Source organism: Patiria miniata, unplaced genomic scaffold, assembly GCF_015706575.1.
Source record: "Patiria miniata isolate m_02_andy unplaced genomic scaffold, ASM1570657v1 HiC_scaffold_16, whole genome shotgun sequence".
In the NCBI taxonomy this organism is placed as follows: domain Eukaryota; kingdom Metazoa; phylum Echinodermata; class Asteroidea; order Valvatida; family Asterinidae; genus Patiria; species Patiria miniata.
This window is the reverse complement of record NW_024037054.1, coordinates 15,881,957-15,909,401: the sequence shown is the minus strand read 5'-3', so window position 1 is coordinate 15,909,401 and position 27,445 is coordinate 15,881,957. Positions and strand designations below refer to the sequence as shown.

The following is a 27,445-nucleotide window of genomic DNA, read 5'->3' as shown; positions in this document are numbered from 1 at the left end:
AATAGTGAAGTACCTAAAACACACTCACACACGCGCTCTGTACAGTGTACAGCCAATATGTACATAGTGTTTTACATTATTTATATAATATTATTTCAAGGAATACTTTCCCCTATCCTTGGTTCTATCGTCGTATCTTAACATGAACCACATTCCTGTCATGTAAATGTACATTCCTCACTTACGTTGGCCATACAACTTGCATAAATACTTCGAAATCTTGTTATTTACTAACTGTCCAAGCGCACACATCTCGGTAAATAATTAAGTTGTCAAAGGAACTCCAAATTTAAAGTCGACCAACAAAAAAGTTGCAGTTTTTTTGCAAGTTGAATACATGGAGAAAATGGAACATGCAAACCAGTGCCAAAACCCATTTTACCAAAGATAAGAAAATCATTTTAGTATTAATTTAAAGAGATGCAACAAAAGTTATATCATTTCAAGAACGTCAAGTTATTGCAGCTGTGCCAAATTTGTTTTAACATTCTTAAAATCAATTTTAAGGTAACATGCAGAATGCGGAATTCTTTTTAACAAGTTTTAAGCCCCAAAAAAAATTCTAAAAATTTTTTAAAAAAATGTCTATTGTCAAACTGGAGCTTATCCCTCTTCAATTTATTTCCAGTATTTTCAAACCTCTAAAGTCCAATGATACAAGGGCAACCAATATATGTGATGCCATCAAGCTAAATGAGTCGTTTGTCGCCCCTGGTCAATTTTACAGATTTGATAAGAGAACAATCTCAGCATTACTGCTGTGAAAACCGTATGCTGATACCATCTTTATTTCAAAAATTATGGAAGTCGGAACACCAAGAGATGTGATGAAGTGATGTGATGAAGTGGCCCTATTTTGGCCTGTATCTCCAAATGAAAATTCCCGACAAACAACTCCTTAAGCTTGAGCGCATCACATATGCACCAGCCATTTCGTCTTCAGCAGGATCAATCGGTGAGAATAAGTCGACAATACTGAGAACCTGCGTTTCATCTTGCTCCTGCCTCAAACCAAATTAATCTAATTTTGCCGTTTCTGAATACAAACTTTGAAATGTTATCAAGAACTACATGTCCCTTGAACAAAGGCATTGACAAAATGGGGAACTGCCAACATAGGGCTCGATAGCTCAGTTGGTAGAGCACCGGGATGGCAATCCGAAGGTCTGCAGGTTCAAACCCCGCTCCAGTCAATTTCTTTGTTCAAGTGAAAATATCTGAAACTAAATCTGAAAGTTCAGAGATATCGTCACAATCTGTTCCGTGGTGATGTAAACACTTGAATAAATTAATGCTGTCTTTTCATAAATACTAATACTCCAAACGTTCTTTTTGGGGTACTAAATAAGGAAAAAGAAAATTGGCAGCGTCACTGTACACAAAAACAATAATTAGAATGCTGTTCAAATACTTCAAAGGTCCATGCAAAAGAGTTCAAATGTTACACATAAATTTCGGCTCATTTTCAGTGAAATTCTGTACTGGTATCCCGGGCCCAATTCTTCTACTTGGACGAAACAGGGCCATTTCATGGCTGCTAACCACAGAATTCCGCGCTTACGATCACCATTCTGTGCTAACAGCGCTAGCAGAAAAATTCTGTGCTAACCCTGTAAGCACAGAATCCTTAGTTACGGGTTGTATGCATGTACATAAGCCAAAATTCCTCACTAACCAGTAAAGTATGCTAAGTTATCCTTTAGTGTCCATTGCTAAAAAGATGTATGATTTTTTGACACTGGTGAACATCAGTAACAATTTAGAGAATCTGTTTGGCTGCGATCCAATAAATCTTTAAAAGCTAGCTAGTGAACCATCATAACTGGCCATGGCGTTTAAAAAACATGTGTTTCTACATAATTAAACACAGAACCACTGATGCATCCATAGTGTTACTCCTATCCTGTGGGCGAGAATTATCTATTGCTTTGTAGAACATATCACACGAAAACCTACGGTCAGTGCAGTGACGTTTGCCCCCTGAACTGGCAGGAATGAAACTAACGAGGGCGGTGGTCCTACTGCAGCAAATTCATGTGTGCTAATTTTGGCTGTACATAAAGTTGCATTCTTCTGATGAACATTAATATCGTCAAGAATGTCTCAAGAGCGGTTTACTCGAAATACTGAACTGGCGGCTTATTTTGTAGGTCATATGATCCCAAGGTGAATTTCGTAGGTCACATGATTCCAAGGTGAACGGAGTACCGAAGTTTGACGTCATTTAGAACCAGAAAGTGTAGTGCAAACGAATGGAGTACGCGCACATGTTGGTTCTCAGGCTGAATCACGCGCTAATGTCTTTTACACACGTTTTGTGCACGTGACGTATTCACTTTCGGCACTCCATATTGCAGGACACATGATTCCAGGGTGTTTTTGCAGGTCACATGATTCCAAGGCATATTATGCAGGTCACATGATCCTAAGATCAATTTCAAATGATCCTAGGGTAGAGTCTGCAGGTCACATGATTCCAAGGTGTAGCTTGCGAGTCGCATGATTCCAAGGTGCATTCTGCAGGTCACATGATTCCAAGGTGTACGGTAGGCCTATTTTGCAGGTCACATGATTCCAAGGTGTATTTTGCAGGTCACATGATTCCAAGGTGTATTTTGTCCGTACTGCAATTCTACGGTATCATTTCAGGCTCATTTCGTCCAATGAAATCCGGCCAAGCAGGCCTGAAAACATATCCTGAAGCGTAGGTGACTGGCATAGCTGGGTGAACAGCCAAGTGATGGTGGTCCTGGGTAGCCCATAAGAGGTGTGGCAAGCTGAAGCAAGAAGTGGGGGGCATCTTAGCTAGTGATGACACTGGTTGACCCTATTTTTCTAACTGGAATATCATCAGCAACACATGCAGCATATTCAAAGTGCTCACTGCAGCGATAGCAGATCAGAAACCGCAGTGCCGCGTTAACTTCTCAATTATTCATGCAAATCTCTAAAATCGTTCAACTTTTATCAATGTGCAAAACGGTGAAGGAAAGCACAAAATCAGGCTGTGCATTAGACAAAACGAAAACAAAATCTATAATGTCTGCGTTTAATATAAATAAGGGTGATTTCTGTTAAATTGGCAGCAATGTTTTCAAAAGCTTTTCAAATCCACTTTTTTTTCATTTTAAAAGCAACTATAACGTTGTGAAGACTTCTCTCTGCACACTCGTTTAAATATAAATAAACTGCACTAATAATATACAACGGGTGAAAAGTGTCAATGGGAGGACGCTGTGTACCCCATTATAAGTCTGTCTCTTTCGACGACTTCTCCTTCAACTTTGCAAACTTGTACTCGCAGGCGTCTGTCTCCACCACCTCCGGATGCGAGAACTCCTTCGAGTTGGATCTCGATCCCGTGTCGCCCGACACCGTGACTTTCTTGAAGGAATCCTTCTTTGGGGGAGGAGCGTTGTCGAGGTTGTTCTTGGTGACGTCCGGCCGCTCCACCGGCGACATCTCGAATTGGAACTTCTCGTCTTCGTCGGTTTCTTTGATGGTGTCCTCCTCGGACGTCGGCGTGGGGCTGTTGCGGATCTGGCTGCTGTACCAGTCTCGGTTCTCCTCGAGGTTGTCCAGGAGCTCTTGGGCGTCTGGGTAGACCAGGTCGGCCCACGTCTCCCACAAGGGGTGAACGATGAAGTCGATGAAGCCAACCTGTCCGATGACAATAAAGAATTGTTCAACATTAGCCAAGTTAAGGGTGTAAGACAACAGGGAAGAAGAGGTTGGACAGAGCCTTGAGGTAACAGGCCCGGGGGCTAGTTATCTGAGCAGAGGGTAGGAGAGCACAGGAAAATGTAGACCGTGACTCTGCCGAACAGAGTACTACAAACAGCTGCTTGGATCATGTGAAAAAATATGAAGAGAGAAGCAGAGCATAGGTCGGCAGATAGGTGATGGGATTGTGCCTTTGATGATACTAGCATGGCATTTGGCACACAGTCAGAGTATGTCATGAGAAAGATATTTGGTTACAGGGCCAGCAGAGATTTACCCTTTAAAAATAATATAGATAGAATAACAAGCAATGGCAGCCAGTTTGAAAATTTTGAAAATTGATTGTTATTCTACCTATGTGTTTCAAAGGACAAATCTGCGATGGCCCTATAGCCAAATATCTTTCACATGACATACTCTGACCGTGTGTGCCAAATGCCATGCTTGTATCATCAAAGGCACAATTCCCCCCAATATTTCCCTAACTGCCCCACTAGTAGAGCTCTGCAGAGAGGCAATGCAGAATGCAATGCAGACAAAAATGAGATTTGAAGGTTTGCATGGGGGAAAGATATTAAGACAAGATAAGTTGTGAATAAATCTCTTTTTTTTAGAGCCATATTTGTGTTTCGAGCTTCACCAGTTTGCATCCTTCTCACGCCTCACCGCACCCATCCTTATACATCGCATCATCCTTGGAATCCCTCATTCTCCTGACGACGGGCAGAGCATACTGTTTGAAACGTGGAGTCCCTCCAGTTCTTTTCAGAACCACACATACTCACAAAAGAGATTTATTCACATGGTGCTAACGCAAACTTATCTTGCAGACAAAAATATTAACAGTTTTAGGTGAAAACAGACCAAGGCAGATGCCATGGACATCATCCAGAACTCTGACAACATGAGTACAGAGAAAAATATATGGGGGCAGACCAGTACAGAAAAGTTAAACATAGCACAGTTGATTTAAGTAAAAGTGAGCACTGTTGTGTAGCTGAGCTTTGCCAAGCAAAGTTAACTGAATAAATCCGTTGCTTCAGTAACTGAACACATGGGCAGAGTTTTTGTTAAATGGCTCACTCAAATTGGAATAGTTTTTGAATTACTAGAAAAACTGTCCAATTTAAAAAAAAATCTAATCTACAGGGTGAGTAAAAAAACGAAACCCAAATGTCGGGTCCATTGCTTTAGTGAAGTTCTGCATGTAGCACTTTCAAAATCTAGGATATAAAAGCCCAATTCATAAGCTTTCTTTTAGTTTAAGAATAATTCAAATCACTCATGTACTTTTCAAGTTACAGAGTTTTAAACACAACCACCGTTTTAAAGTTCTGTCCACGGATCACAAAAAAAGGTGTGCATTCTTTCATCAAAACGAAAACAATTCACACACGTCCCTATGCAATTTGGTTTCATTTTGCCGAAAGAACACTAAACTTTTTTTGTGATCCGTGGACAGAACCATAAAATGGTGGTTGTGTTTAAAATTCCGTAACTTGAAAAGTACATAAGTGATTTGAATGCTTCTTGTACTAAAAGAAAGCTTATGAATTGGGCTTTCATATCCTAGATTTTGAAAATGCTACATGCAGAACTTCACTGAAAAAATGTTCCCGACATTTGGGTTTCGTTTTTTTTTTACTCACCCTGTAATTACGCATTATTTTTTTATTCTATATGTGTACAAACCCAAGCAATGCGTTTGAATGTCCCCCCCCCCCCTACTCTCCTTGATATCTTGAAACTCACCTGCGACTTCTCGACGGAGGCGTTATATCTGTCCATCATGGGGCTGACCTCCATTCCTTTTTGTCTCTCCAGGTCACCCTGCAGGAAGAACTCCTCCATCACTCGCTCCGTCCACTTGCGATAGATGTCCAGCGGCTTGGTGGGGTTCCCCAGATCCGCACAGTGAACCAAGTTCTTTAAAACCTGTGGAATGGAATTTGAAATGGATGAGTGCATGAGTAAATTTCTGTTTGCTCTATCAGGCAAGCGGAATTATCATAACTTTAAAGGTATATGGGCTCTGTGCGCCAACAAAAGAGGGTGCCCTTTTACCTAGCAACGACGTTTCATGGGCGGGACACATACATTTCGCTGGTTGATGCGCGTGCACCGTTCCTTGAGTGTGATGCACGTACACCAGGGGATTTGTATTATACACGCAGTGGCCGCGCTCCGCAGCAAAATATTGCAGTCAGGCAAGATGGCGTCGTTCAGTCACCCCCAACTGTACTTTCTTTGCCGGTGAGGGGGTACTTGTGAACGGAGCGGATAGGGTCATTTGCTTTTCATTCATTCTGTTCGTTTCTAATAACAACACCACTCAACATTCAAAGAAGAATGTTCAAAACCTAACCTGTTAAATTTTCAGCTCAGTGGATATTACACTTTTTGAGAAAACAGTGAAAAACCACGCACAACCTTTTGATCACAAAACACGATTTCGTCCATCAGTCAATTGACTGATTGTTGGAAATCACGTATATTTCTTGATTTCTTCTAAATGACAGCAAGCCAGATGGAATGGTTTCATGGGGGTGTTTAGTACAAGTACGATACTTAATCCAAGTAAGCTTTTCGCTAATAATATGGTAGGTTACTTTTGGGATAAATGCAAATGATCCTATATGCCTGCAATGCTCACGCAAAAACATTGTCTAATTCTTAGATGGAACAATAATCATGGAACAAAAGGCTTCACATCATACTCTTTAATATCATGGAAATGCTCTAATGAAAAAAAGAAGATTTAATCAAATAAAAAGTGAATAAGATATCAGGATAAAATAAAGAGGAAATGTACCATCATTCGGTCGTTGTAGTTGTCGAGTAATAAAACTCCTGACCCGGCCACTTTCTTGGATTCTACCATGGTTTTCAAGTCCGCCAGCAAGCTCATATGCTTGGACATGTCAGTCGCTAAAACCTGGTGGAGAAAAATGAATATTTTCAGGGACAATTGTTTGGACTATCTTCCTATATCCTTCAAAATCCAACATTGTACAACTGTGACCAGTCACAACAAACTGACCATAAATTTGGAAATTGCCATTTTGCAGTACAATCGGGTAAAGTTAACATTTGAAGGGACGGTCAATTTTTTCTGTTTTCAGGTAAACCTCAATCTGTTAGTCCTGTTCTACCTTTCCCTAATTGTTTCTGTTCTATTAAAAATCTGTAACATTTGAGCAAATTTTGGGTTCACAATTTGAACAGAAACCCATCCCCCCAACTGAACAGTGTCTTCCTGAAATTACACCACAGCAACAGCACCCTCATTGGTCAGGCAACCATGGATTTAAAAAAAAAAAAATGTTTAACAATTGTGCACTTTTCAATAAGATAAACCAAAAAAGGGATGACAAATAGTTTTCATACATTTAAGAGGAGTCAAAACTTTCACAGAAGATGTTCCCAAATAAAATTCATGTCATGGCCCTTTAAGTTTCAGACTTTGCACATAGATAGGTATCTAAAATGTGTGAAATCTGGAGATTGCCAGACTATTAATTATATTACTGGAAGAGCTATACTTCACAACAAAACGCCCCCAATATCTGATTACAATAAAATAATTTTCCAGAGAAAAAATGAAAAAAAGAGCACAAAGTGTGAGCCGAGAACAGCAGGAGACAAGACAAATATGAGACGAAAAAAAGACGGAGGAGATGTAACACGATGCTGCCGAGCCTGATTAGATGCCGTGAAACGTGAGCATGACAGAACACGACACGCAAGGAAATCTGACAAGCACACAGACAAGGGAGGGCACGGGGTCAGATGAGAAGACGAGTTGTTGGAGGAAAAGTGTGACAATCTCATTTGTCACTCTCGTTAGAAGCAAAATTGTCTTATCGTTTGGCAAAAAGTGGAAATGGAAAAAAAAAAGAGAGATAAAGAGGACGAAGGAAGAAAGAAAAAAAATGTATTGGAATGGGTGCAGAAGTAGATGTGTAGGCCCACATTGCTGTATGTATCTACACAAGATTTGCATCCCCACTATTTGAATTTAAATCTTTCTTGTTTGCAACATATTAATTGCCATTATGTGTGGGTGGCAATCAGATGCATTAAATTTAACCGTGCTTGGCGACAGATTTTGTAAATGGCACACTTACGCCCTATGTAATGAAAAAGAGGGAGATATCTTCATTCTATTTTGGTAGCATTGTGTTGTGTTGCACAGTGTATAAGCTATAATGGAAAAAATACGTGGTATTTTAAAACTTGTTAAATTTGTCTCTTGTTTTGCAATGACAGACACTCACAGTTTGGCGATGTACCAACACTAAGTTCTTTATTGCAACTTCCAATGAACACATTTTCTGAGTAGTCTGGATCCAAGACTGGATCGAGATTGTGATCCCTAACAATTCTCTATATTCATGCTGATGCACGCGTGTACAGTATGCTCAGATCTTTTCAGGTATAGGTGTGGAGATTCCCAAGAACGGACTTGATTCATCTACTTAATACAGTCGTCTACCAACGCGGTGGCTTGACTGGGCTCGTCAGGGAGGAACTGGTTGTGTTAGGAAAACATGATCCAAAATTGAGTTTTGGACAAAGCAGAAACTGCAGGGGGGAGGGGGAGGGGGAGGGGCAGGAGGAAGGAGCAACTTACCATGTCTATGACTAGTCTTCGGAGTTGCTGCAGCTGCTTTTTCGTCAGCGTCTCAAACAAGCTGCAGTTCTCCAGCTGCAGTAACTTGAACGCCACCGCCACCGAGTGGTTCTCTAGGACCGACTCGTCGTTGTACAAGATTGCAAGTTCCGAACCTATCCAAGAGTGAAATAAACCACAAATTAAAGGGAATATACATCATTTGCTTTTGCTGTAATTTTCAGAAATGGATGGAATTGGGGGATTGGAAATATATAGCAAATATAGTTACACTGACTTTTTTGAGGTTTTGGGTTCGAAAATGCTATAAAAACCAAGAAAAACGATCATTTTCCTGTAGTCTGGTTCCCTGACTCCATATAAAAAGAAACAGAGCAGTTTACATACATTGGGGAATTGTAAGGTCAGGGAACCAGTCTAGCTGGCTCGTACCCGTTCATAGGTTTGTAATCGATTGCAAACAAGTGCGATGGTCAATTGGGGCCAGTATTTGAAAAAAAAGCCAGTTGTTTCCAACGCTGATCGGCCGATCAGCGTTGGAAATTGATACAAAAATACCACTTTTCTTGAAAATGACAGTATACCAGGTGCCATGATTTTACAGGACGCTTTACACTGTCATTCACTAACAGTCCAGCAAGGTATTTCAAAATGATTTGGTAGTTTTATTTTTTGATGTTTGCAAATGTTGTATTTTCCCTTTAACACAGAATCAGGTGACTGTAATCTCACAAAATTCTTTTTTTTATCACGTGAAGCAGACAAAGCTTACATTTGATAAATGACAAAAGTAACTTACTTGATGCGATGAGGAATTGGTTGTTCAATCCCGGATGGCGCACGTCGTGTATTGCTGCTGCAAATAATGCTGCTAAGATTTCAATGTCGGTGAATACATTCTACAGTGAAAAGAAAGACACACAAATAAAACAAAATATTAGTGACATTCACAGTCAGCTCGGCACGGACATCTCCCAACTTCAAGTCTTAAATCAGGACATGTTTAGAGAATTTGGTATGTGATAATATTACATCAAACCACAGTTGTAGAAAGAGCTGACGAACCCCACAGAGCATTTTAAAGGGCCCATGTAATATAATTTTTTTTATGTAGTACTTCAAAATGCACCTTTGCGTCCCATTTAACTTCATTTTCAATTTTTGTTTTGCCATTTTTCAAGCGTATTTTGGGGCCTTTTTGTTTTTTATGCCAATGCCAATTTCCATTTTCATGAGCAAAAGTGTGATGTAATTCCAGGCAGAAACCTCAATGTTACAATTATTTCAACACCAAAAGTTGCTAGAATTTTGGATATTTTGCTGTCGTAAATTTTCTGTTCTCTGGTGATTCGTTGTTGTGTCAGCACATGGCAGTAAGCCAATGAACAAACTTTTCTCACAGATATTTTTAATGAACAGATTTTCGGGTTCACAATTTGAACAGAAAACCAATAAACTAAACAGTGTCTCCCGGAAATGACATCACAGCAACAGCGCCCTCAGTTGTCCGGAAAAGCCTGGACATTTTTTTAATGTTTAAAGAAGGGCGTAATTCAATCAAACTAACCAAAAAGGGATGTCAAATATTTTGCATGCATTTAAGAGTAGAAAGTTGAACAAATAAGTTCCTAAGAAAAATTCACTTCCTGGGCCCTTTTTTTTCCAATAAAAAAATATATATATAACAACCTCAAGTGCTGGCGCTGAAAGAAGGTAGTTGGTTGACTGGACAACGTCTGCAGCATGGATCTGGTTATGATACTTGACATCCTTATTGTAGTTGCCCTCTAGCGTCATGACATACGCTATTAACGTCTTCTGGGGAATCTGAAATGTTTTTAATAAGCCTCTCTCCTGAAAAACACAGAGCAAAAAAAGGAGAATTAAACATTTTTCAATTCATATTGTGTGTGTGTGTGAGACGGTATGTGGGTTCGAACCCTGATAGGGAACATAAAGCTTGTGTTCTTGGAAAGACATGACTCATGATCTGAGAGTCAGGGGTTTGAATCCAGCTGCTGGTCATATGTTGTGTCCTTGGGCAAGCCACTTCACACCCACTTGCCTCTCTGCACCCAGGAGTATAAAATGGGTGCCGTTAGCTGGGAGTAACCGGCGACGGATTAGCATGCCATCCAGTGGGAGTACAAATATTCTCAGTCATTTCATGCTACTTAAACCGAAGATAAACGCCGGCCTGATGGGCCACATTGGCTCGTGACAGACTTTACTTTTACTTTGTGATGGTACAGACAAGATGGCTTATCTCGGCTGCTGCAGAAAAGTGGTCTCCCAAATGACCCATTTCCCGTAATTATTATTATTATTGTGCATGAGGTGAGGTCTACACTTTAACATAAAGCCAGAATCTGTACATTGAATAGACAACAGTAGCTTCCAATAAAAATCAATTCCCATAGTTAATATGGTGCCACTAGATGAAGGAACTTACTTGTAGAATCGTGAAGGTGACTGCCGTGAGCGGTTTGTGGTTTGTTAGATGATCAATCTTGAAAGCGTCAAATCCCCACCGATCCACGTTAGCCATTTCCTGTAGAAAATTGGTTCAATTGGGAAAACACGGTCAGTATTTAAATAAGTAACATTCATGTCTTAAGTTGTCAGTTAACATCCGTTAACATCAGTTCTACAGAAAGTAGTTGCGACATTCAATTTGTCATCAGGCCAAAACAGCACGAAGCAGTTCATAGTTTAATGGTTAGCAGCTGGTTTGTGACATTTAAGCACCTGAGTACAAATGTGAAAGTAGGAACAAGATGGGGTTGAATGCCAGGACAAATGTCAATCTACTGGGGTAAACATTTCATTACATGCAGCAATTCATGTCCAGCAATGCGACCAACTTTCAAAGGCTGGTCTCCAAAAAACAAGCTTTGACTTGCAACTTGTAGGATACTGACGTCTAGGCAATTTGACTCGAGTGTGTGTCAAACATACACTGCACTCGATCAAGACTGATCCACTTTTGTGAGTTAATCTAGAAAGGCTAGAATTGTTAGAGACAAACAATGGTAGATTGGGGGAGGGTCCTATGGGGCTCATGACCCCCTCACCAGGCCCCCCGTCCCCCCCCAAAAGTTAATTTACTGGGTTTTTTTAAAAACAATAATCTAACCAGAAGAGCAAAAAGGACTTTTTTTAATCAATGCTCTTGTCTCCTTATTCCCTTTCCTTCCAAAGATTTGCAGAATATTTATAGAAAGAAAAGGGGAATAACAGACCCTTCTAGTGACAAATAAGGTCAAACCCCTTGCAACAACCCCTCTTCTAATAATAAATTATGGGTGCACCGATGTATTCTTGTTTTCCCTGAAAATTTGTTTCTGGCTTCCTGGGTGGACACTTAATTGTCTCGCACGTCTCGCCATCTTACAAAAAATTTGATTCTTTATTTTTCGTTCTTTTCACCATACTCGGTGGATAAACTTTTCAGAGACACTTACGTTTTCCATGTCCTCCTCTTTCTCGTAGGACACCCCAAAGCGCGGCACCACGTCCTGCGTCAGGCTGTTATGGTGTTTCAGCTTAGGGATGGTCTTGATGCTCTTGCTTGCATCGATGCTCCGCCGTGTCGCCGCCGACGCCGCCGTCAGGCCTTTGCTGTCCGACCTGGAGGGGGCGTTCTTGGGGATCGGGGACGGCGAGGGGGCATCGCGCAGCGGCTGGACCGGCAGGTCGATGTCCGGATGCTTGTCTGTAAAGGTGAAAGTTCGAACATGTATTCAACTCCATGTGTGTAAGTACCCCTTCAAAAGTTACGTAACGAAAGTGCCAAGTTAAAGGGACAACTGTAGGTATCATGGATACATAAAGCCAGTACTAGTTTAACTATTTCAGTTTTTAACCTTTTCAATGTCATGAGAATGTAAAAGCTGCCACCAATAACTGACTGAAGTGAAATAAATAAATCATATAAGACAGAGAGCCTGATGTTTTGATCACTCAAAAGCAAGAGAAAGTTCCTGAACTTTCATTTCAGTGTTGGGTCATTCTATAAAGTTAGGTTCCAAAGTGTGACATTTGTTCCTGTCCCTGTTACCTGGGATCTTTGTAATATGTCATTTGAGTATCATTGAGAATGACTTCAAACATATTTTTTCGTTTGTTGGGTAGATACAGGTAGTTTGCTATTCATAGTCGCTCTTGGAGGACGACTGCATTAAAGAGCTCATCAGAATTATATAATCATAGATGTCAGATGTAACTGGGACAGGACGAAATGTGGACCCAAATTTACAGAATGACTCTGCTACTTATTTGCATGTAAGTAACATCAAGATCTCACATATGGACAAACTGCCAACCAGGCGTTGTGTAAAATCAATCAAGGGAATATGGGCTCCATACGCGTACAAGAGAGGGATTTTTTTCACCACTTTTGTGGACAGAACACACCGCTTGAGCATACTGCTTCGCGCACGTATGGCGACAAGTACGCACAACTAATTTTATTCTTGAATGTGCACAAAGCCATAGCGTCCTCGCCTGAGCGTCAAATGTGTTTGAATGTCTCTCCCAGTGGTCTCCCCCAACTCTCTCTTTCTTACCGTTGAGGGGGTACTTGTGCACTGAGTCCATAATAAGGACTTAGTCCAATTTGAATACAAGAATATGACAAAGGCATATCTCATAAAAAGTCTGAAATTAACGATTATAAAACTGCTTAACTGAAATCACAGTTTGAGCCTCTGATTAAAAACAAACAATCATCTTAAGGATTTGAGGGGCTTAACAATGCCGCTTTTAATAAAATGCAAACAGACGCTGCAGCGACCGTCAAGCAACGATTCAAAGATTTATGGCTAACTCCGACCGCAGTCGGTTAATACCAAGAAATATATTTACATTGACGTATTGAAACAGAAATTATTGCCACTTTTTGTTTGACAAGGGATTTTCCTTTATTGGAAAATTCCCCGGACGTGGCTTCAAAACCCATTTAAAATCCAACCATGCGTATGTTTATGACGTAAGCATGTCAGTGTTGTTGCTATTTGAGCTACGTGTTTACACACCGTCCGCATTTTTCTGTGAGACGTTAATGGATTTTACGAGCAAAGGACGTTATCGCTGTTTATGCTATTTTAATGGTGTTTGAATTGTTCCCAAGACGTAAATGGATCGATTCCATGAAATCTCAAATTCTGAGTCAACAAAATACCAACTTCATAAAGGCGGTGTGAGATGCGTTATGTAAACAAACGTTGAAAAAAAAGGAAGCAGAGAAGAACACATCACCGAGTATGACGAGCCAAATCAATAACTGTCAGTATGAAGTGGTGATGTAACCGGCCCTAGGTGAACGACCTGATACAACGTGATATATCCAGCGTTCATACAAATTGCTCTTAAAGCCAGTCTAGTTTTCCTTCATTTAAAAAGTAAATTCTGTGAGGCCCTTTTACAATAATCGATAGAGAAACACATATAATAAGAGCCGGGGGAAGGGGGAGGGGGGGGGGGGTTTGAAGGGAGGGGGTTGTGAGTGGGAAGGGTCAGACTGGTTGAGTGAGGAGGGTTTAGTGGGGGTGAGTGAGTATGTAAACACCGGCAATCGTGGACGTAGGACAAAAGAATTGGGGCGCAAACAATACGTCCATGATTGACCGAACGTCCACGATCTCAAATCGTGTGCAAAACCAATGAGAGCTATCGCTATAAAGTTAGAGTAGAAACAAAGGAAAGAGGATTAGGGACAATGGGGCGTCCACGATTGCTGGTGTTTACACACATGTGTGGGTGGGGGTGTGTGGGAGGGTGAGGGGGGTGGAGGTGAGTGGGGGAGGGGGTGAGTGGGAAGGGGAGATTGAGAGGGAAAGGGGGTGAGTGGGGAGAGGGTGAATGGGGGCAGGGTGTTTTGCAGTTTTGGGGGTTGTAAGTAGGGGGTTTGCAAGTAGGGGGATTGTGGGGGGGGGGGGGTGGGCAGAGGATGGGGGTTTTGCAGGGGGGGGGAGAAGAACTGAGTGTCCCTCATATTACTTACCTATATATGTGCTTAATAGAAACTCTGATACTTGGTTGCCCGATTTACTGGTCTCCGAGAATGCTGAAAGTTCCCTGCCGAGCATTCGTCTGAACTGTGTGTAGCAAAGAATGGAAGAAAGAGAAATAATGTTGGCTAAATGTAAACAGAGTGCTAAATTCAACATGGTGAAGACTGAAGAGTTTTAGAATTAAAATTAGAAACAAGTTTCTTTCCCCTCGCTTAAAATTAATGGGATGATTGATAGTAAGACAATGGCATCAATTTTCAATGTATATAAGCACACCAAATTGAAAATCTATCAATTCAACTTTGGTACGGACAACTTAAAGATTGCAACAGCACTGCAGGCAAATATTTCTAGTACATAATGTGGAGACAGGCATTCACAGAAGCCAATATTGAAACGTACACACAAACACACACAAAGGTAAAATTTGCACCAAGTTGCTGCACTTATCAAATGTCCATAATTCCCCCCCCCCCCCCACAGTCATCATTCCACCCACACGCATACTTCGTACATCAACAAATGAATTGGATGGATTAACTGCACATCTTCCCCCACTAACAGCCTTAGTATTGTCAGCCAAAACACACCCACGTTCGCATCAGGTTACTAAAAATGTTTGGTTCACTGTATCACTTTTCAGGCATTAATGGGGAAAAAATATAGAAGATGGGGGAAAAAAAGAGAGAAAAAAAATCTAGAGGTAGTAGCAAGCCCTTGGGCATTTTTGTGTGGGTAGTATATATCTTCAAAAGAAAAGCCCTACGATTACCCACCAAAGGATTTGTGGATTTAGGCTTACAGCTGCACCCCGATATCCACCTCAAGTATTATAAACTCCATACTGGGCCTTATTCCAGTTTTCTTTTCCAGTTGCATCCAAAATTATTAAATAATTTCTGATGCAAAATCCAGTTTTTCGGAAGAACAGTGTATGACTGAATGTGTACTTGAGAACTACCAGTGTGACGTCATTATGTTTCGGGTCTATTCATGATACACACGTGTGTACCATTTGAACTCACTTGACCCCTCGACAGCTGTGGTAGAATCATATCACCGATCAATACATGGATATAGTATACATTCATTGCCGTAATATCTATCAAAACATTGAAAACCCACAACTGCTTCAAAAATGTGTCCTGTATTTAAAAAAAGACACATTTTCAAACCCATTTTTACAAAATCCTTGACTATGCAGTTCTTGAAACTTTCATGGTGGCATGAAGCTGCAGTGGCTGCATTCTACCTTCTTCAATCCTACCAAATCCTAGCGAATCCTACCAAAATCCTCAAAACGTCCATCTGGATTTTGATGGGTTTTGATGGATTGCAGGGAGTGGGAGTGGAAGGAATAAAGGATCGCAAAAAAGAAGAATATCTTTCTTACTTTACTGGTAGCCAGATCGCTGACAGATCGATGTGTCTGCATGGATTCCAGCTGCTCCAGACACCAGTCCAGTTCTTCCATGGTTTCCAGCGCCAACTTCGCATAGTTGTCATCTTTAAGAATGACAAAAAAGGCAAAAATAAAGAAGCCATCAGGGGTAGGGGGGACAATAATATGAAAAGGCCTTATAGATGGTGACTGCTCTATGTTCCGACACCCCTATGTTCCGACACCCCAATGCTCCGACAACCCGCACAAAAGATTGTGTTACTCCTGGGCCCAATTTCATAGAGCTGCTTAAGCACAAAATTTGCTTAAGCACGAAAAAGCATTTCTTAGTAAAATTAAGTTACCGGCCAAAACTCCATGTAAAGTGCATTGCTTGTGACTGGTATATAGCCGTTGTTTTCTTAACACAATAATCGAGTGGAGTTTTGGCCGGTAACCTGATTTTATTCAGCAAGACTTTTTTGTGCTTAAGCAAATTTTGACAAAGGCCCCTGGTTAGGGTTAGGGTTAGGAATAGAAATGTGTACAGTCGGAACATACGGGTGTCGGAGCATAGGGGCGTCGGAAAATAGGGGTGTCGGAACATAGGGGTGTAACCTTATAGACTACTCTGGCGACCGCCATTTTCTGTGGTGGCACCGGGCTCGCACGAGTCGCGCTCAGGTACAAGTTATACGCATGCACTTAGGGTTCCTTCGACCAATAGAGTTACCAAAATGCACGCGCACCTTGTCTTTAAGAACGCCTGCAGCGTGCGCGCGTGTGAGCGTGGCCCACCGCAGTATCGGCTTGTAATTCTGGTGTCACGATTCCGCTATACGTGTAGTGCATGTTCATTTCATGCCTGACTGTGTATAAGAGTACTGGACTGTAAAACTTGTTATGGGCAATTCAAATACATTGTAATCACCAGACCGTAACATTGTAACAAATTATGCATGGGAAATAAGCATTCAATCTGCACGCTGTGCAAGACCTGTCTCGATCGCCTACTAGTAACAGCCGAGAGAGTTTACATGAGACGGACATGCAGACAGCAGCATGTATTATAATGTAGAAATTCCTAATATTCATTGTATGGGAAAATAAATGTACATCTCGCCGACACAAAATTCAATCTACAGCACACTGCATACTGTTTATCAATGTTTGCAATCTTGGTCTGAGATTTCCCTGAAAAAAACAAAAATCTCTGACAAATGCAGTAGAGCCACCGTGGTGGTTACAATGGCTAACAATGAGAATCAAGTCCAGCCTTGAGAAGTTTAGTACAGCGCTCCAGGAAAGTTAGCTCCAATAGACCTAGATGATGTACATGTACACTCGGAATTCTTCGGGCAGCACTGCCAAGGTTCCCAAGATTGGATTTGATTATCTCATTTAAGCAACTGCTACCGCAGCAGCGGCTTTACCCCTCTGGTAAGGGAATGGTTGTACTGGCTTATAAACTCCTACTCAAGTCTTGGAACAACACTACTAGTAAAGAAGACAAGGGGTATAAATAGTACATGGATCAAAGAAAATGACATTGTGTACAATGCCATGCACTTACCAACATTGGGTGGGTTGGGCTTGATTTGATGTAACTTGTCTTTTGGCGACTGCCTGCTGGGTCAAAAAAAGATCACTTATAAGATTATTTTTTGAAACTAGCAAGGGTTTAAGCATTTGTGTTGAATTGAGTGCAACAGTAAAGTGGCAGCGAAAGCTAATTTTGGGAAACAAAAGGGCTTTTGTAAACTGATAGTACGAAACTTATATATACACATCACCATGGAAACGGCAGGCTTTTGTCAGCCCTGTAATGGCAACACCGTGTGCTTATAGTCGACAAAACAGAAAACTGATCAGGAAAACTGAAGCGTCAAATCTGTAAAAACTTGCAGTGAAGTAATAACTGTAGACATGGTAGAGGGATATTTCCTTGCATGCCGAAGGGGCCTGAGCGGTGCGAAATATGATTAACAAATGCAACTTCAGATTTTGAAGGAAAAAATTTACCCACTTCGTCAGTTGCACAACCGAAGTGGAGGGGGGAACAATATCACATAACCCATCCAGTTAATCACATAAGTGGAGGGCCGATATCGCATGGCACAACCTGGGGAGGATGCTGATGGAATTTTACTGATTTTCCATATTGCAAGCCTATCTCATGTGACTACGTAAACTCGTCTCAATTTCCAAACTGACCTTACTTTTTGTTTTAAACAAAACAACATGAAGAAATTAACGCTGTATGTTTACTAGGCCACCTAAAGCAACTCATGCAGTTGAATTCATGGCAATTTCTATATAAAATTTCACGCCCTGTAGTACTTTGAAAAGATTGATTTATATAAAACCACAAAGTTCATTGGTGCATGGGCAAAAAGTACTCGCGCAGAAAATTACCCATGAAAGTATGCATGCCCCGATTCTAATTTTCCTGGTAAAAGATATATCCTGTTTGCATTCTTCAACCAAAAATGATATACAGTTGGCAGCACAGAAGGCCAGATATTCCCACGTTTCAAAAGACACCCACACTGAACTAATCCAAATAGTAAGGCAAATGTCAGTCTGTCCCAATCCAAATAAAAATGCACATACCATATGCCGGTATATTGATCACCATTTCGCAGAAATACGTTTGTGTGAATTCCCCTATACCCCTTTTCTCACAGATGTAAACATCCAGACATCACAATGTACCAATTGTACATATTGTGCCACAAATTTAATGCATTCACTAGATATTGAAGCCATGTACTTGTACATGTATGTAAAGAGGCAAAGTTGGATTTTTTTACAACCGTTGTTTGATAAAATGTCAAACAATATTTAGGAAGAAGTGTAATTGCTTTCTTGGACCGAGAAGCCAAGAACTCGAACATTTTTTTCTAGGAAGGGGGGGGGGGGGGTCTTTTATTAGGTTTAAATAGTACCATATCAATTCGTGAGCGCTCCTTTTCAAGCGTCCACACAGGAACTGATTTTTCCGCTATGGGAATTGCCATCAAAAACGGCGCCTCGATTGTTTTTTTTTGTACACCATTGGAAAACGGAGCACCGCTTTGACTTGTTAAAAGAATATAAGACAGATAATTTTATTCTACATCATACTGATATAAAATATTGAATTTATATTAAAAACAAAGCCCGTACTTTTCAGGATATATATTGTTGTTTTAGCAGAATTTAACACGATTCTGTGTGTAAATCGAGGTTTTCAGTAAACCCGCACCGCTTCAACTCGCCGTAAACACAAACAGCGCCACCGTACGGCATTGTTAAAAAAAGTGTTGTTAGGGAAAGTTCTGGTCTAACTAATTATCTAACATGTATTTTGATTGGACATTGTTAAGGCCCGTACATTGAGGATTGAAGAAGATGATCGCCAATCATAACCCTGCTCAAATACGTCGTGGGCATTGCGTTGTACGTGCGTACACTACGCTCAAATCTTGTCACGCCGGCCGGCCGCTCACGTCCACACACAGTACACGTTGCGCGTACGCGCATTTGTATTACATTTTGTTACAATCGTGCTATGCGCAAAATCGGGTTGAATCAGGTAAAATAAATAGGAGCGGTTTTTGCCATAAACAAATTGATATGTTTTATTAATAGAGAAAGGTAGTGGGTGTAAGACAGCCAGCTTCATTGTTTTTGTTTTTATTTACTGCAGGACGACAAGACCTGCCTGCTTTATGCTATTTTTCTGTTTACATCAATATTCCCAGTCATTTTAAATCCAGAAATAGATTTTATTGTAAACTCTTTCATTTTTGGAACTTGCGCGTAGAAATGAAATTAAGTTAATTAAATATTAATATCAGCCTGCTCTGATGAATGACGTAAAAAGTGTAAGTAAACATGGCGATACTCTAATGTTTTAAATCACATTTAAAAAAAAAATTATTGAAAATGAGGTCTGGCAGTTGGCATGCATTCCAATCATAAAATAGTCTGGCACCATACCATTCAACAGTTTAGAATTTACAAAATAGATTCAGGGAACACGATCAAAAATGGCTTTCTCATGAGTAACGTCTATACATGTAAACTTTTGTAGTTGTTAAGCACATTGCGCATACACAAAATTGACATAAACACGTACTTGCAGCTGACAACCATTAGCTTTATAATTCAACGCATAAAACTTGATAAGATTTTTTGATGGGGCACAATATGGCAGTTAATAAAAATTCCATAAAGCCCCTGGACAGGGTTAATGAGCTGACGCTGACTTAAAAAAAAACCCTGAAATCTTCGGCCCACACTTTCCCATTAGATTCCTGATGATCTACTAGGGAGAGCTCTGTTTTTCCCTTGGGGTGTGCTTTAAGCACCACCATTCTGGATAATTGAGGTCAAATTGCACGAAGTCAAGGTACAATGATGATGTTAATGATAAAATGCTTTTCAGTAAATAGAGAAAAAATTCAATAGCACACGGACACATTTTTAATTGCAGTGATTTACAGGGTTTCAGGACTCTTAAAAATCTATATAACTTAGGAGGCCTATAGATTCCATACTGTTAATTTTGTTTGTACGGAATTTAATCTTTTGGGAACAGGATTGATGGCCTCGATTAGAATTAATTGCCTTTATTAATACAACGCATTGTGAAGTTTGAACCAATATTATTGGCCAGCCAATTTTTGAGCCAATATCAGCTCACTTTATGCAAAGTGAGCAAATTGATAACTGAACTCAGCCTCTCAGCTCATCCGACGCTTCAAAATCTACTATGGGATTTTGAAATTTTTTTGTAGGATTAAGGAAGGTGTACAACCCAACCTCAATATATTTCCACACAGCTCGATGCCTCGTGCACGTTTAAGCAGGGGTGTGAGTGACCACTGATAAAAATAGCTGAAAACCGCTGAAAAAGGTGTAAAAAAAAGCTGAACTTTGGAAATCTCCTATACTTTTGTGCACAGCAAGTGAGGAACAAAAAAGCTGAAATCAGCTTTAAAGCTGAGAGTTCACACCTCTGTTTCAGGTACAAAGAACCTGTCATTAGGCTCCTGCATGATGGGGAATTCAGGAAGATTTCTAGCAGAACTGGCTTTGAAATTCTGGTAAAAGTGCCTCATTTTTTATGCATACATGCTCTGAGCAAGACTAAAAGCCACTCAATGTACAGGGCTACGCTGCAAGTGATATACAAAGAGTATACTCAGGAAAACTGAAGGAAGGAATTAACATTCCTCTTGAAACACGACAGATCATAGGTTGGAGGGAAACAAGCACCAGGCAAGGAATTCCAAAGAGATGCAGTAAGTAGGAAAAGACTATTAGGCCAAAAAAAAAGTCTCCGGTTTCTGGTATGGAGCTTCCCCAATCTTTTTTGCTTCAAATGTCGGCTGATGACTGCAAATCGTGCCCGACTAAACTTAGTGCAAATATATGGGAGTCCAGAGAGGCCACATAAAGCTTATTCTCGATCATAACCCCATCTAAAAACACGTTAAAATTGTGCAGCAGCAGGATTCCAGTCAAACCAGTGAGTTTGGTGGTTTTGAGACATCATCTTTTATTGAAAAAAAAAACTTTTTCATTTTGCTGACGCGCATGGCTACGGCGACGCGCGCGCATACCAGAAACCGGAGATTTTTTTTTTTGGCCTTAGAATATCCTTTTGTTCTACTATGATCTACATTTGTAGGTATTGCAACAGTGTGTGGAAGAGAACAGGCAGAAATCTGACTTTCTTTCTCAAACACTCTGATCTAAGAGAGATCAGTGGAGCAATGACCATGAAAATATCTGTCAAGCAGGATGGCAGACCTACAGTGGGAGACATAAAATCTGTACTGTTTTCTTGCCAATAAAAACAACAGTGCTTTTCATTTTCATATGTTTTGGATCGACCTACCTGTACAATGTAAAAGCCGTTTGTAAGTTAAATTTGAATAAAATCTGGAACGCTGACTTAATCCGATGCTTTGCACGTTTTAACTTTGCATTCTCCCAACCGAAGAGACTGTTACTATATCACGTGATTCGGGGCAAGCCTTATGCTAGCAACCCCCAGCTCCAGCATGGTCTGGTGTCTTTGTGCCATATTCTCACCCATTGTGAACAATGTATTGGTGCTGAGCGTCTCTTGCGCAACTATGCAAGAAGCTTGCCCCGAATCATGTGATTTGCAACAGTGTTTTTGGTCTGGAGAATTCAAAGTCAAAATGTGCCGAGCATTCTGAGCAAGTCAGTGTACCAGATGTTTTTCAAATGTAAATCCCAAAGGGTATAGGTTACTGCAAATGGGTTATTGTGGTTCACAAAACACAACTGTACCGTGCTGAGTAGGCCCCCGAATGCACGCCTTGTTGATGCACAGTCTTTGCATAGCAAGTCATTACGACTACCCTGGATTCACATTCAATTGAATGTCAAAAGTTAACGGCAACTGCGAATCTGGCCCTCGATTTCCAGATGCGTGGGTTCTAATTTGATATACTTCCTTAATGGCTTCGACCTGTTGACACCAAGGGGTAGACACATTAACGTACGTTTACACCCACGCGCCTGTGCACTTGTACACTTTCTATGCACAAATTAGAGATCGCATGTAAACATGATGTCTTACATGTAAATGGCAAGGCCTACCGGTAGGCAAGTTCACTGTTCCAAAATCCAGCAGAAATGACCCACTGTTAATGGATTTGGCAGGGTAAATAATTTGGCAGGTGGAAATAAATAAATGAGCACCTTGCACAAGCCTAAATTACCCGTACTTTTTAACCCTTGAAAAATGTTTACAGAGCGTGTAAGTCTCGCCAGTCCACGTTCACTTTTTATGTGAATGTCTTGGCACCAAATACTGACTAGCCTAGTCATGCACAGACTCCCATGTTTGAATTAATCCCAAGTGCTTGATATCCGCGTGATCGATTGAACGGAAGTTGATGTTGACAATTTTAATTTTTAAATAGTCAGCAATTTGCAATATTTTCAATATGTTGTAAATTGTAATGCTTTATTTTCTTTCGAAAATACCCATTTATTGCTCTTGATTGGATGAGCCCTGTCGGGACACAAAACAAAACAAAAAATAGAACTTTACACACTTCAAGTGTAGATCCTTTACATGGTGCCCGGATGTGCTGTATTCTCATAAAATCTCACAGGATTTCGAGGTCAACTTTACACACTCTATTGTTAGCCCAGAATTTTCCACTACGCACTCTTGATTTCACAAAGATACTCCATTTATGGTCAGAGAAGAGCCACGAAATCGGGCCGAGGTGCTGCATTAAAATTACTTACCTATTAAAATTGGATGGTAACCCTGTGAGAGAGGCATAGTTCTTACGGATACTCCGCAAGCTGGCAAGAATTTGAGCAAATGGTGTGACGATCACGTCCTCTGCATTGTGACTGGAAAAGAATCAAACAAAAAGAAACATTCATTGACAATTCGTAAAATTTGAAATCTTGCGGACTTTCAAAATGTCTTGTACATGCTTTTTATCTATTTAAAGCAATATTTAACCCTAAGCTTCCCTAATTCTCCAAAATCCTCTTTGCAAAACGGAAGATTTTGAGGCTATATGGCAAAAATGTGTGGCTGATTTTGGAGGATGCACTGTATCAAGGTCTTGGGCCGGACCTTGTTTGCGCTCAGCCTTGCACAAATTTATGGCCTACAGGTAGATTATACTTGAAATCCTCCGCACTGCTCCATGATGTCGCTGGCTTTGCCTCAACATACTGACAGTGATTGCCGGAGGATTTTTGCCGGATTGAGGCAGTGGTCACCCCTCCAAGGACCACATTCAAGAAATAACGGAGGAGTTTGCAGGATTGAGGCTGTATGCAATTTTTTACATGGAGACAGTAGGAGGATTTTGCAGGATTGAGGATGCATCCTAGCAAAAATGCCCAGGGAGTTAGGGTTAATGAGGGTAGCCATTGCAGCGAATGCTGATTATTAGGGACCCTCATATTTTCATCCTTAAAAATCAAACGTTTACCAATTAAAAATATGTATTATTACATGATACACAGATATATTAGTGTTGGTAAAAACTGGGAAAAAACAAGGAATTTCCTGATTTTTTTTTTAAAGCTTATGATTCTTTAAAGTTGCATTCCCCATGGTCTTCAACAAATTCAATTTTTTGCAATTAATTAATTTTCAACTTGGTATCTTTTATTCCAACCCCCAATTCTCCTGTTTCCCCATTTTTTTAACGTCTGCAAACCTCTTTAAAAAGGGTTTTTGTTTTGGTCACAAACAGATCCGCTCTGCAAGCTAACTGGCTCCCAGTCCGTACATTATCGATGCTGACTGTGGGGCGGGAACCAGCTGACTGGAACTATTGCCTGGCAGCCAGTAATTCGAAATTGTAATATTTCAATAGTAAAACATGAGCCAATTTTTTTTTCAGTTGATGTCTCATTCAAAAGTGAACAACTTCTGTTCTGCTAGAAACATACATGTAGCAATTTAGAAAAGGAATGTTTTCTTTGGGATGAAACTCAAAAATAGAACAGGGAATGCAACTTTCAGTAGTCACTTTGCGGAAAACTAATAAAGTTAGTGTTATTCATGCCACCTGAAGCAAACACATTGGGGAAAATCCCTGCCCACTGTCATTGTGTGAATTCCTACTGAGTTTAGCTTAAATCAACAAAGTTCCCCAACTTGATGTGTACTCTACTCAGTCACATAGAAAAGACAGCCGGCAAAACTGTTTGGAAAGACAACATGCTCAGAGGAGTGTAAACCTTCTCCGACTGTTTCCCAAAGCCACGGCAATAAATACTTGCGCTCATACATGTTCCCACTATCAAGCCTGTATCTCTATTCCCAACCCTTGTTAGCTCTCTTTTTCCAGATTCCCTTAAAAAAAATTGTACTGAAACTAAACACAACAAAGCATAACGTATTATTCTCTGAGATATCATGGTAATATAGCAAATAGTAACTCACATGTCTTCAATTTTTCACAAATAAAAAAAAATTAAAAATCCTAGATCAACGATTAGGAAGAATTTTTTATTTTGCTATGCTTGTGACTTGTAATTATTAAGAAAACTGTCTTCAAGTTGAGGATGAGTTATGAGTTTTCGCAAGAATGGGTAGACCTAGGACCTGCATTGCGTCATTGATATACGCATGATTGTCACAAAAATATGTGCTGGCAACACGCATACAAGCGCTGACTTGCTGTATGTACCGTCAAACAAGTAGTTTGGCATTTTCGCAAAAGAAGGTGTAGGTCTAGTACCTTGTAGCGTCTTGGACACACTCGTGAACATCACAAAAATATGCATTCGCAACACAAATACAATTGCTAGCTTGCTGTATGCAATGCCAAACGAGTGATTTTGGCAGCTCTCGTAATGTGAAGAACAGGGCAGTAAAAATTATTTCTTTATTTTGCACGTATGCAAACATTTTAAAGATTGTTATAATAGGTTGCATAACATACTGTCATAATAAACAGACTTGAAAGATGATCTCATTATTAAAACAGAAGGATTTTTCAACCTTTTTTTATAAAGGTTCATACACACGAGCTCAACAAAATGCCTTGTTCAATTCTTTTCCCGGGAACGTGAACCATCCAGCACGCGTTGCCGTACGCGTTTAGCAAAACACGTAACTTAACCTCGCTATTTTTGGAGATACACTATACATGTAGGTCACAAGACGCGCTTACCAGTCACTTGTGATGGATGAATTTCTGGACATCGATTTCGGCGAAAGGTCAAAATCGCTGTCTGACCGGTAGAGAAAGGACTCTCTCCTCTGTGGCAGGTTGGCCGAGAGAATGAGCCCCGAGGAAGGGCTGGCGGCGTCGATGCCTGGGCTGCGACTCGGTGATGCGCCATTCTCGACATCGAAGCTGCAGAGAACAAAGAGGAAAAAAACGCCAGAAATTAATCAAATGTTAAGTCTCTTCTTAGAAGTTGCAGCCACAATATCTGTACTCCAACTCAATGAAAGGCCATTCTCAACATCAAAGCTGTAGTGAACAAGAAAACAATAAAATAATGCCAGGGGAAAAAAGTAAAATTTGTAAAATTGGATAAAATTTGGTTGCTAACCCTCTGAAGACATCAGTGTAGAAATCTGGAACCTGAAATGAGAATGATTTCTTTTGTTTTGGAATTTTCACTTAAAACTCCTTTGGCTTTTTAACCAGAACCTTCCTCTGAAGTTCTCTGAAACTTGCACTATGCAGGAACTTTTCCCCATTTTATTTACATGCATATTCTTGAACATTCACTGCACATCAAGCTGTGAAACTTGTCCTAAGAAAAACATGTCAAACTCTCTTAACACATGTAAGGTATTTTAAGTCAACCAGCATGGTTACTTTTTTTGCAAAATTTTTCCAAGCTACACAATTGGTTTACTGACTCAGTAAAAGATAACAAGAGAAAACACTCCCATATGTCAGAAACCATAATGTTCATAACAAGACTAACAAGTAGACCCCTCTCATAGACAGTCGTCTTCGTAGGAAAATTAAGACTGCGAATTCAACACCATCAGACTTCATTTGAGAGCGATCTAGATACAGTGTACATTTTTTATTTTATTGTGGCACAAGTTTGTAATTGAGTCAAGCTAAGTCTGTTTTCATATGGCTCACATTGTTTATATAGTTTATACCGTTGGATATTGGATAATTGTGAACTTTTATCGCATCCTGTTAAACAAAATAATCAACACGTGTCACTTGCAAAGATCCTGGAAAAAGGATCCTTTAGACATACAATATTTTCAGATAAGTTACATCAGTTGCTTAGGTCAAACTTCCCAATACTTTAAGTACGATGTCTTTTACAATTTGGTCATTCAATATACACTCGACCAAAAAAGAAAGTCCCCCCCCCTTCCAATACTTTTTTGTCTAACTCAAAAACTACTGAGCACCTCTCGCTCAAATAACGACTAATCAGTACAGAAATTCCTTAGCAATCCAGCCATACTCTTTATTTGGCCCAAAACAGTGATAATGTGTACGAATTTATGCAATTTATGACCAATGATACCAAAAACAGTTGCACTTTAAAATACGTGCAAGATGTGGTTCACACTCACCTTGCACGTATACAAAAGTGCAACTTTTTTTGGGTACCATTCGTCATAAATTGCATAATTCTGTACACATTATCACTATTTTGGGCCAAACAAAGAGTATTGCTGGATTGCTTAGGAATTTCTGTACCATCAGTTGTAAGTTGAGCAAGATGTGCCCAGTAGTTTTTGAGTTAGACAAAAAAAGTATTAAGGGGGGACTTTATTTATTTTTTTTGGTTGAGTGAATGAGCGACTTATAGTCACTTTCGTCTCTGCTCTCTCTACCACACTCTGAATTGCAAATGCGCAATATAAAGTGACAGTCGCAATCACAGGCAGTTGTTTCACTTGACCCCTCGGTTTACCTGTGTGTCATGTGCAACTGTCAGATATTTCCCCCACCCCCCTTCGCCTGATGATACAGAGCGCGCAACCCCTTTCTGCCAAAATATAGAGACTCTTGCTGGGCCTGATACAAAAGTGCAGTGGTCACGCTGGGGCCCATCGTCATGAATCTTTGACGGGCAGGCTGATGTGAGAATCTGCCGGTAATGTTTCAGCGCGCCCGGCGGAGTGTGAATAATCTCAAATTGACGGCTTTCCATGAAATATACATGAAGTAGATATATCAGATGACT

General features: G+C 40.3%; 1 protein-coding gene across 4 annotated transcripts in view; it reads right to left on the bottom strand.

The window, feature by feature from the left end:
- Positions 1 to 204: 204 nt before the first annotated feature.
- The window catches only part of LOC119723106 (cAMP-specific 3',5'-cyclic phosphodiesterase 4C-like), a 49,407-nt gene continuing 22,166 nt past the window's right edge, over positions 205 to 27,445 (bottom strand). For 3 of the 4 annotated variants that reach the window (XM_038193631.1, XM_038193633.1, XM_038193634.1), the window contains exons 2-14: positions 25,438 to 25,623; positions 23,036 to 23,146; positions 17,325 to 17,380; positions 15,764 to 15,876; positions 14,361 to 14,454; positions 11,821 to 12,071; positions 10,809 to 10,907; positions 10,046 to 10,210; positions 9,156 to 9,255; positions 8,357 to 8,511; positions 6,536 to 6,658; positions 5,476 to 5,658; positions 205 to 3,660 (exon numbers count right to left, since the gene is read on the bottom strand). In XM_038193631.1, coding sequence (XP_038049559.1) covers positions 3,247 to 3,660; positions 5,476 to 5,658; positions 6,536 to 6,658; positions 8,357 to 8,511; positions 9,156 to 9,255; positions 10,046 to 10,210; positions 10,809 to 10,907; positions 11,821 to 12,071; positions 14,361 to 14,454; positions 15,764 to 15,876; positions 17,325 to 17,380; positions 23,036 to 23,146; positions 25,438 to 25,623 — 2,050 coding nt within the window. In that variant the 3' untranslated portion in view covers positions 205 to 3,246. The remainder of the gene's footprint in view (positions 3,661 to 5,475; positions 5,659 to 6,535; positions 6,659 to 8,356; positions 8,512 to 9,155; positions 9,256 to 10,045; positions 10,211 to 10,808; positions 10,908 to 11,820; positions 12,072 to 14,360; positions 14,455 to 15,763; positions 15,877 to 17,324; positions 17,381 to 23,035; positions 23,147 to 25,437; positions 25,624 to 27,445) is intronic. The other variant, XM_038193632.1, reaches the window with a different exon arrangement.